The following is an 11,099-nucleotide window of genomic DNA, read 5'->3' as shown; positions in this document are numbered from 1 at the left end:
GCTGGGGATGAGGCCCATCCCAGGAGGGTGCCTTGCTGTCCAGGAGCGTGGGCTCACAGAGCCCTGGTGCTGCAGCAGGACTGCAGCTCTGCAGGAAGCACAGCTCCCCCCGGGGCACCTCCTGCAGGGGAAACCAAGGGACGAAAATCAATTATAGTCAGCCTCAAAACCATCTTTTCAACCAAGCTGTGGCCAAACCACCTCCCTGCTGCTGCTCCTGGGGCCAAGGAAAGGCACGTGCCAGCTCTTGCATCAGTCACTAAAGCTCCAGGCTCTGGTTTTGCAGTGACTTGTGTGTCTGGGAGCCCCTGGAGGCCCAGCACCCTCCTCTGGGACGACTCCCCCACTCCAGCAGCTGCCCACACTCCTGGCTCCTCCTTCTCCACAATTACACATTTAGCCACAGCCAAGCTCAGCCTTTCTCCCCCATTCCACAGAATCACAGGAATGGTTTGGGTTGGAAGGGACATTAAAGCTCACCCCATTCCACCCCCTGCCATGGGCAGGGACACCTTCCACTAGCCCAGGCTGCTCCAAGCCCTGTCCAACCTGGCCTTGGACACTGCCAGGGATCCAGGGGCAGCCACAGCTTCTCTGGGCACCCTGTGCCAGGGCCTCACCTCCATCACAGCCAAGAATTTCTTCTATATATTCCCAGCTGTCAGGAATCTCCTAGCTCTTGACAGGTTTTCTGATGGATAGCAGGGTTCAAAGAAGACTTCTTTGAAGCCAGGATTAGTTCTGGGCTGTTCTGAGCAGAGCCCTGGGCTTGCTCACCCACCCTTGCAGCATCGTGCTGGCTGCCGACACCAGAGGAGTTGGGGCTGTGGGAGATCGGGGAGGAGGGGGGAGACAATAACCCCCAGACTGACAACATGCAACAAGCCTACAGGGATCCAGCTGAACTGCAGCAAAAACAATTGAGAAAATTATGTCTTTGGGCTTGGAGGACATTTGATCAAAAACTTAACCAGTCAGGAGCCCCAAAGCAGGAACTTCATAGAGGATCCCACCTGTGACCCCTCAGTCCCCAAAAGGTGCCCATTTCCTCTATGGGACTCAGAAGAAAGGTTTTAGTGGGAAGCAAACCCATGTTCCCGAGAGCACAGGGCAGGAAGGGAAGAGGGGAGCTGGTCAGTGGCTCGGCCACAGCCCCTTCCCAGATCCCAAGCTGCGGGTGAGGCTCCACCCGGTTCCCTTCCCGCAGGGAGCTCCAGCCCGGGCAGCTCCACCCGCGGTCACGGCTCTTCCTCCTCGGCCTGTAAATGAGGAGGAAGCGGCTGGAGAGGGAAAGCTGCCGGAGGGATCTCATTTCCCCCCTGCTCCCGCCCTGCGGCCGGGCTCCGGCCCCGCTCGCAGCTGTCACACACCCGCCGTTCCCAGGCTGGCATTTGAGGGCTCCTCGGGATCCACCACCACGAGGCTGAGGCGAATCTGCTCCCGGGAGAGCGGGACAGCATCCGGATCACACGGTCTCCACAGCAGAGCCTGGACGTGTCGGGTGCTGGAGCACCTGGTGTTTCTGAGCAACTGGAAGCCAAGTGCATCCCCTCCCTTATGATCCCAGACAGCCGAGATGCTCTAGAGAACGGCCTCTGCAGGAGAAGCCAGTGCCCAAAGCCAGAAAATATCTCTGATCTTTTGCCAAGAGTGGTTGTGGCTGCCCCATCCCTGGAAGTGTCCAAAGCCAGGTTGGATGGGGCTTGGAGCAGCCTGGGACAGTGGAAGGTGTCGCTGCCCTTGGCAGGGGGTGAAACAAGATGGGCTTTAATGTTCCTTCAAACCCAAACCATCCTGGGATTCCATGGTTTTCCTCCTAGATCTCCTCAAGGGCTGGGAAGCCCCACAACCAGGTTGCTTTCATCGAGTTTGGACTTTGGTTGCAGTTAGACCTGAAGGAGCTGCCCGAACTTTTCCCATAGGATTGCCAAAAGTGTGGATAAATTGACCTTTTTTGTACTGTACAATAAAATAAACCATTGAAAGCAATAAACCCCCCTGACCCATCTACTCCAGCACATTAACCAACGTTTTTTATCATAGAATCATGGAATGGTTTGGGTTGGGACATTAAAGGCCATCTCATTCTACCCCCTGCCGTGGCCAGGGACACCTTTTGCTAGTCCAGGGTGCTCCAAGCCCCATCCAACCTGGCCTTGGACACTTCCAGGGATGGGGCAGCTTCTCTGGGCACCCTGTGCCAGGAGGGAAGAATTTTGTCCTAATATCAAATCTAAACCTCCTCTCTGTCAGTTTTTAGCCTAAAACTCTCAAGGCTGGAGGCTGTGAGTCACCAGAAGGAGAAGATCTGGACAAGTCACCGCTGTGACATCATTTAGGAATGCAAATTGTGACAAAAAAACCTGCTCCCATCTGCAGCCGCACAAACTCCCTCCCTGCTGCTGTTCTGCTTCAGAGGAGTGAGTAATTCTGTCATGAGCACCAAGGGAAGTGAAACTCTCTCAACTCCTTGCAGAGCTCAGCATGTCCCACCCATCTTCCTCTCTGGCCAGAAGGGCCAACATCCCTGTGCCACAGCCTGGGCTGGCAGGCAGATCTCCTGGAAGCAAATTCACACTACAAAGTCGTCTTCTCCCAGGTTTTCAGCCATGGGGCTCAGCATCCCTGCTTTCTAGCACGCTACCTGAGGGACAAGGGACAAAACCTGTCTGTGGGTTTTTGGAGTTTGGAGTTGGAGCACACTCTTGCACTTAGGACACATCTCTTGGTCTTCAGTAAGAAAACAGGAGAACTGCCAGGATATGTTTCTGTGGGTTTTGAAAACAAACTCTACCACGTGACATCATTGTAACACAGGTGACATCATTGCTCTATCCAAAATGCCATCCCTGCAGCTACACCTGGGAGAGGCTCAAAGCAGTTCCACCTCTCAGCCTGGGACCTGAATCAGCACAGGAGTGCAGCAGGGGGAGGTTCAGCCACACACACAGATCAATACTCAGATCTCCCCTCCTGCTCTCCTCGTTCCTGCCGGGAAGAGCAGCTCACGCTGCCAGGAAGGAGGCACGTCCCAGAGCTGTGCAGCACCATGGCGTGAGGTGGGCACGTAAAACCACCTGGTTTCCATCCTGCACACTCTCCTGAGTCCCACTAATGTTCCAACTCTGATCCAGTTCTGCTCACGTTCATTATTTTTCCAGGAATAGATACAATCTTATGCTGAAGCTGAGATAAAATCTTTTGGCTGCTTCCAAAGCAAGATCCCACCCTCCAGCTCTGCTCTTGCACAAGACCCTGCAGAAGGGCTCAGGTGCCCCATGTCAGATGGGATCTGGCATGAGGAAAGTGGCCTCTGTCACCTGAGCACAGAGAAACAAACAGAAAGCCATCAAAGAGACCCAAAAGGTGATTTGGAACTGGCAAAGGCTGTACAGCCTGGTCTAGCGGAAGGTATCCCTGCTCATGACAGGAGGTGGAACTGGATGAGTCCTTTCCAGACCAAACCAATCTGAGATTCCGTGAAAAATGTTAACCCTTGCAGTATTTGAATACGATAAAAAAGCATTTTGGCCAACAGCCATTTCCTCACTGGCAGGTTTGTCCAGCACTTTATAAAGCCACATATTGGAGCTGGCAGAGTTTGCTCTCTTAGATTGCTATTTAAACGTGACGGGATATGGCTGAGTTCTCCTAAGCAAGGGAAGCTCAGGATTAAAAAGACAAAATAAATCAAGCAGACATGAAACCACTGCAGGTAGCTCACACCACACCTGCTAGTGCAGGCATGAAGGCAAAATCCATTCAATTCCTGACTTGGTAAAATTGCAGAAGAATGAACAACACTTGTAACATAGAGTGAGTTTTATTTCAAAATCCCTTTTCAATGACTTTGATTTTTTAAAAATCATCTTTTGCTGATATCACTATTTCCTTATCATGAACACCTGAGGGGAAGAAAAGCAAGTCTGGGAAAAAGTGGACCTTGAACAGCAACCCTGACAGTTTGTTTGAGCCTCTCAAATCCCTTTCAATCCTTTAAGGTGATCTTGGAGCTTTGGCTCAGCTTGGTGTCACTAAAAATCATTTTCTGAAATGCAAGTATTTGCTCCGCCTATTTCAGGACGCTGGGTTCAAATGAAGGAACGAACTTTAAAAAATTCTATGTCCATCATCCACTTCTGTTGAGGGTTTTTAGTTTGGTTTGGTTTTTGAAAAAAACGGGAAGTAATTGTTAAGGGAGAAGGTTCCACATTAAAAACATTTATTGTACTCAGCACTTGTTTGAGCACAAGTTAAGGCTCCCCCAGCTTTGCCCTCTCGTGGGGAGATGGGAGAGTTCCTTCAGAAGTCACCCAGCATCATCCAGCAGTAGGAAAAACACCTGCTTAAGGGATTAATTAGTAGGTCCAGCAGCACTGCAGGAAAAGCTTTGTGTGTTCATTCAGTGCTTCATTTGTTTTTTCTTTCAGTCACACTCTAGCACAAGGTGGGCCACTGTCACTTACAGAGTCCAACACGGCCACTGCCAACCCCCTGAAAACCTGCTTTTTAAGTGCAGAAAGGATCCTAGTGCAATTTCAATAATGCTGTTTTCTGTCTGCAGATTTCACTGCGTGTAAGTGAAAAAAATTTCACTTACACATCTAAGAGCTATTTATAACATGCCAAAACTGAAATACCCACATGGAAATACATAGCTTAAGGAATGACTGAGGGCCGCTCACCTCTCAAATACTTTAAGAAAACCAGTTTTGCACAATCAGACTGTGATCAGGCCCAGTGTTATTTTAACTCATCGCTGCTGTCATCAAACCCAGTGAAAATGGAAGAGGAAAAAACATAGAGGCAGCCATCTGGAAACACACCCGTGTGCACAGGGAATTTAGAAATGTAGATCAGAAATAAGCAGGGAGAAAAAGTTGGATGTCTCGCTGTCGGATTCCGAGGCAGGCAGGGAAGAGCACAGCCACAGCTCCAGGGCCATCTGCTCCTGCCTGGGTTTGTCACCTGAAACGTGGCCAGGAGGGATGGGACCGAGTGGCCTTTGCCAGGGGAAGGTGCACACAAGCCTCCCAAAACTGTACACTTGCTGCAGCCTTTCAACTGGGATAAAAGCATTTTCCAGGAGGGAGTTTCCCACCCCATCTTGATTCATCTGTTTGTCAGCAGCACCTGAGGAGTCCACAACTGGCTTAGGGCCAGCACAAGGCACCACCGAGGCCAAGAACAGCCTCTGCCCCCGAACTAGTGACCATATCGAGCTCCTCACCTCCTCAGAGATATGACAGGGACAGAGGACTGAGTGTTCAGCTCCCAACAGATTTCACAGCACACTCAAACCACAAGGAGTTCTGAATTTTATTAAAATGACAGATAAAATGCTCACTTATCCCAAAATCCTGTAAGATTCTGAAGCCAAGACTGATTTCTGTACTGGGGGCTGTGAACACTTGATGTTCCCCCTGACCAAAGTCCTTAAATCCCTTGTCAGGGTAGGAAAAATATCCCAAACACTGCTCAGCTGACCCTGAGGTACCTCAGGTTAAAAAAAAACCAACTTTGCTTTCTTGGCAAGCCAGCACCAAACATCTCTGCTCCTAAAGGAGGTGTCAGCCAAGATTTGCTGCTTAAAAGCAAACCCTTGGTGCAGGGAATTTGGAAAGTGCCTCAGAGCTCAAAACCACAATACTTCTTCCTAAAAGCACCATGAAATGTTGAACTTCCATAGGGAAAGCTAAGGAAACAGCAGGAAGCTGAGGGAGGAAGGAGACCCCTCGGTGCAGCAGTGGGGCAGTGACCACACCACCCCAACTCCAATCCAGAGGCCTCCAGGAGGCAGGAATGCCTCTCCCACGGTCATGAGTGAGCATCCCTGTTTCAGAGGAGGCAATTTCCCAAGCACAGGTACCAGATCCCTGAGATTCCAAGCTCTCCTTAACCACTCATCAGACTCTTTCCCAGCAGTCACACAGCAGATCACACAGGCCCAATGCCTCCGTCCTCTTGGTGCACCAAACTGCAGCTCCCTCCTTCCCATCTGGGGGATTCCGCAGGTGCCATTCCAACAATCCACACCACCAGATCCTTCTGAATGATAGCAGAGTTTATTTTAATATTTTGTACAGCCAGCATTGGTCTCCAGGAATAAGTTATAATCTTACATAAGTGAGTCCACCCAAACCCACCCTTAAGGAATGTTCTCAACTTTCAGCATTTCTGATTTAGAGGGAAATTATTTAGAGGGTAAGATGCAGTCTGAAGAATGGGAATCAATCTGAATTTGTGATTAAAACTCCTCAGAATTCTCAGGGTTTCCTTGCCTCTAACTGGATCATGGGCAATCGCAGAGGTTGCGTCTTTCAGGACTGCACTGAGAATACATTCATCCTGGGGACTATTCATTTTCCTAAACTGGGCAGTTTCCTTTATCCCCAACTCTATGTCCCATGGTTCTGCTCTGCAGACACACTTTACAGTCCAGTACAATCAATGCCTGTAACAGATTTGTCTGGGAGGTACTTGGATGCCCATCCCACATCCTTTATTTGGCTGTTCTCAGCACCACCAAAAACACCTCCATTGCTCACAGCACATTCTGTCTGATGCAGCAGGAGGAACAGACCTTGAATTGCCTTTCAGCAATGAACACACAAAACAAATAAATACTTTTAAATCCTTTAAATGGTAACAACTTACACAGTTCCAGGGCAGAACCTGGTGATCTACCCGGCCAAAAGCACTCCCAAGGCAAAGCCTCACTCACCTCCTTGAGGAACAGGGAGGGGGATGAACAACAGCCCAAGAGGGATTCCTCTTTCTTCCATGCTCAGAGAATTGCCAGTGTCTGATACCAAGCAACTCACATTCTCTAGCACAAAACAAAACAAAAAAAAAAAAAAACCCAAGCAAAAAGAGGTTGTATAAATATTTCCTTCTCCCTCTCCAAAAAGCAGCTCTGAAACAGCACAGGCAGCTCTGGGAAACACCAACCAGCACAAAACCAGAGTCACGAGCCAGCCGTGGGGCTCACAGCCTTCCTGCCCTGGGGGTCCCTACAGACCTTCCAGCCTCACAGGAAAGTGGTTTCACCAGGAATTCCCTCCTCACTACACCTGGCAGCTTCCCAGCCTGCCCATGCCAGCACATGGACACGCCTGGGGGGTCTGTACATGGCTTTGAGAAAACCAGTGAAGAGCACAAACACTGAATGTGATCCAGAATCCCCATCAAAGGGCTGGTGAGAGTTTTACTAGTCCTGGGCAGGTGAATGCTGGGGTACTGGGGGATTTGATTCAGTTAAGAAAGGTTCAGGCAAGCCTTAAAGCCTTATAAAGCCACTGAAGCTGAAGGTAAGGTCTGGTTGCAGAAGGCCAATGCTCCTTCCACATCATTTTGAGACATCTCACAACAGTGATGAGCAAGTGTAAGAATGCTTTGAAAAGGTGGTGGTTTTGACGTGGAAAGGAAGGCAAGCTCAGTGCTGTGCTCAGCCTTCCTTCCCCCAGGGGAGCGCAAGTTCTGGTGAAAGGAAACTCGTGGGGAAAACGTTTCTGTTTCCTACAGAGAACAAACCTGTCACTGAAGCCATGGAAACTTTCACAGGAAACAACCCAAAGTAGCACCGCACTCCACAAGAGCATCCCAAAACACATTACAACAGAACTGCACTGACATGAAGGCTGTACCCCTGTCCCAGGTGTGCATTCTGGTGCCAGGGAGGGGGGGATTTTTTCCTTTAAGAAATTCTGTACCCAGTTAGAATAAAGCAAACCCTTTCTTTTAGCTGTTCTTTCAACGTTTTCTTTATATACAACCCTTAAAATACACTTAAAAATAGCTGCACACGTGTTGTATGGTTATACCAGAGAAGGGCAGTTGCACAGCCCGTGCCTCTCAGGACACCAGAAACTGTAAATACCCCCAGCAGCCCTGCTCTGCTCCAGCCCCCACGCTGGCCCCAAGGAGGGAAGGAAGGAACAAGCAGTTTGGAAATGGGAGTCTCTCACAAAACACGCCACGTACAAATCCCAGGGTAATTTCCTCAAGCATTTTTGTATCAAGTCCTTTCTTAAATGTTTGAGGTCACACTGCCATTTTAGCAATAAAATCTGTTGCAACATGCATGTGTCAGCTTCCCACTCAACCAACTGCAGCCCTGAGGATTTTTCTGGCCTGGTAGAAAGAGGAAATGTAACACAATTTCTGAAGTACGGCTGGTCCTCTGTTTCCAAACTCCATGTGGTTCCCTCGATGGCTCTTGGACACACACACACACTTTTTTGTTGTTTTTTTTCCTCTAATACACGTTTCCCTCTAACCAACATGCAGATTACTCCTCCCAAACATCCACATCTCGACGTGCCAACGAAACAATCCATGTCATCCATCCAGAGGCTTTCCCAGGTAGACCAAAGTCACTTCTGTGTTACCATACACAGCAGACACTGCTGGATACAGGCAAACTTTTGGCAGTCCTCTGAAGGCAACTCCCAAGAACTCATAGCCCCTCTCAAACGCTAATGTTTTGTCTTCCATGTCCAGGATAACTCGAATCCTTTCACCTATCTGGAAACAGAGACAGGAGGGGGAGTAAAAATAATACACAGAAAGAGTCAGCATGTTCAGATGGATGCAAAAATAATGCAAAGTATAATGTAGCAGAGAATTTTAAAGCAAGGCTGTCCTGTGTCTCACAATTGATTGCTCTTAGGATGGGAATTTCTCAATTTCACCATGATCCTGAGTACCTCTGAAGCAGAGTATCCACCTGTATCCAGCACCTATTTATGATAATAAACATGGCCCTTCCCATAGGAACCTCTGAGACCACTGAGAGCAGGCACTACATGCTGTGTGCTTTGGAAACACTGCAGAGCTTTGGAATCTTTGCAATGGTCTCCAAGTTACCTGAACTCTGTGTTCAGCTGCTGCTGTCGCTGAGCAGCAACTGCTCTGTGAGGAGCATTTTTAAAGACAATGGATTTGGTTAAGAAAGGCAAGTGCCACCTACAAAAAAATCCCAGAACAGACTAATATGCAGGTGCTGTTGCTGACAGAGGTGTTCCCTCACCGAGGCAAAAAGAAATTTCAGTACAAAATGTAAAATGAAAACCCTAAAATATATATATACACACATACACAAGTGAAACCAACATTGACCACAGCAAGAGTTTTGGATCCAGGCAGGCCCCGAGCTCCCTGCATTTATCTAGCACACATTATTTCAGACATCAATGAAAGTCTCAGAGGACAACCACAAGCACAGCAGGCGCCACACAAACTCCTGACTCTTCTCCAGCCAGCCCCAGCACTGGGAATTTCTTCCAGCCAACACTACCACACACATGTGTTTCCTGTAAGTACGTTTTCTACGAGCAGATCACTGCACATGTCTTAATAAACTCCAAAGGATCACTGATTTGACCTTTCACACAAAATTTAGGAATATCTTCACCCACAACTGAAACATAAGCCAGTACAAAGCCACAGCACTGGGGGTTGGACGGGATGATCTTTAAAGTCCCTTCCAACCCATTCTCTGAATATGAGATGGAAATTACAACGATCCAGTTTAAGTTGTAACACGAGCAAATCCAGCAGTGCAAAGGCAGTTGTGTGAGCAGGCAGAACAACAAGACAAGCACTTCTATAAGGACAAAAAGGTGGGGTGGCATCTGCTCTTTAATACCCTGAAGTTATCTGAACATCAGATTCCAAATACGGGATGTCACCCACGGGAAGGTGGCCAGTGAGCAAAGCAGCAGCAATCAGCACGGCTGCAGGTTTTTGCAGGAAGACTCTCACCTAAGTACTAACTTCAGCTCACCCTGCCAGACAACAAAGGGGTACAAGCCCTCAGACACTCACCTTGCTGTGGGGCAAGTCGCTACTTCAGAAAGCTACACCAGTCTTTTCAGGTTTTATTCCAAAAAGCACCACGATGTCTAAGCAGACACCCACAGTACAGGTTTCACACTCAGTGGTTTGAGATTAAAGTGTGGAAACAACACAGGGTCAGGTGCACTGAACACCAGACAGGTGTAGCCTGCAGAAGCAGTAAACGAAGGAGGAGAAGGCTCACAAGGTGGAATCATTTGCCTTCTGCAGGGAAAGCAAAGAGACCTTTGAGGGTCACTTAGGAGCAATTCAGCAGCCAGCCGGGACAGCGAGGAACAGCCAGCACCCCCCCTAGCCCCGGCACAGCGCCCAGCCCACACCAAGCCCCCTCACCTGGTATTTGGGCGCGTTATTGCACTGGGGGAAGCTGCCGTTCACCTCCCCGTTATGCAGCAAGTTATTGTCCACCAGGTTCCAGCCCCAACTCTGGTCGTCGCTGCCCAGCAGGGCCACGTAGCCCTGGCACTGCATGGCCGCGCGCTTCGTGGCGATGCCGATGACGGCCACGGTGCCCAGCGGGCCCTCCCACCACACCTCCCAGGCGTGCCGGCCCTCGCTGAAGCCGATCTTGGTGCGCGCCCCGTCCGTGCTCTGCGCGATGGGGTTGCGGTGCAGCGTGAAGCCATTCTTCTTGATGTAGACGTTCCTCGAGCAGTCGTTGGTGCTGAACGCGTGGTGGAAGGCACGGACCTGGGCGAGAGAAGGTGGGTGGGGGAGATGGACGGGGCTTGGAGCAGCCTGGTCTAGTGGGAGGTATCCCTACCCGTGGCAGCTTTAAGGTCCCTTCCAACCCAAGCCATTGTGGTTCTAAGAGATAAAACCCTGTCATGTTTTTCAGCCTCCCGCCCCCTTCGTTTCCAATGGCGGGTGGGCCGGAGGGCTGTGGGGGTGTCCCCAGGCGGCAGGGGAAGCGGTGAAGGGGTGTCCCGGCGGGGTGGGGGTGTCCCCGCGGATCGGGGGTCCCGGCCTCACCTTGCCCTTGTAGGTGGGCACGTTGCAGAGGATGTCGGTGCGCAGGGCCTCCTCGGCCAGGCAGCGGGCGGCCAGGCTGCGCCACACCTCGCTGTTCTCGTCGCCGTGCAGGACGCGGTGCCACAGCTTGCAGACCAGCGCGCAGCTCCGCAGCTCCCGCAGCTCCAGGTACGAGAACACCAGCTCCAGCACCCTCCCCGGCAACCGCCAGCCCGGCCCTCCCCACGACGCCGCGGCCGCCCCGGGGCCGGGCCCGGGGCCGGGCCCCG

At 50.5% G+C, this 11,099-nt stretch overlaps 2 protein-coding genes across 3 annotated transcripts in view; one reads left to right on the top strand and one right to left on the bottom strand.

The window, feature by feature from the left end:
- Positions 1–6,043: 6,043 nt before the first annotated feature.
- Positions 6,044–11,097, bottom strand: FBXO45 (F-box protein 45; the record flags this gene model as incomplete). The annotated part of the gene is made up of 3 exons (XM_042024508.1): positions 6,044–8,526; positions 10,192–10,548; positions 10,831–11,097. Coding segments are annotated over 3 exons (810 nt in total), but the record flags the coding sequence as incomplete, so codon positions are not given.
- WDR53 (WD repeat domain 53) overlaps positions 10,476–11,099 on the top strand; it is a 6,115-nt gene continuing 5,491 nt past the window's right edge. The window contains exon 1 of one of the 2 annotated variants that reach the window (XM_042024657.1): positions 10,476–10,562. The gene's annotated coding sequence lies outside the window, so the exon portion shown is untranslated. Of the gene's footprint in view, positions 10,563–10,911; positions 10,999–11,099 lie in introns of those variants that run through there. The other variant, XM_042024656.1, reaches the window with a different exon arrangement.

This window comes from Corvus kubaryi, unplaced genomic scaffold, assembly GCF_017639235.1.
Source record: "Corvus kubaryi isolate FWS band 111438036 unplaced genomic scaffold, C.kubaryi_AGA036_p1.0 37264, whole genome shotgun sequence".
Lineage (NCBI taxonomy): Eukaryota > Metazoa > Chordata > Aves > Passeriformes > Corvidae > Corvus > Corvus kubaryi.
The sequence above is the reverse complement of the archived record's forward strand: the minus strand, read 5'-3'. Positions and strand labels throughout refer to the sequence as shown.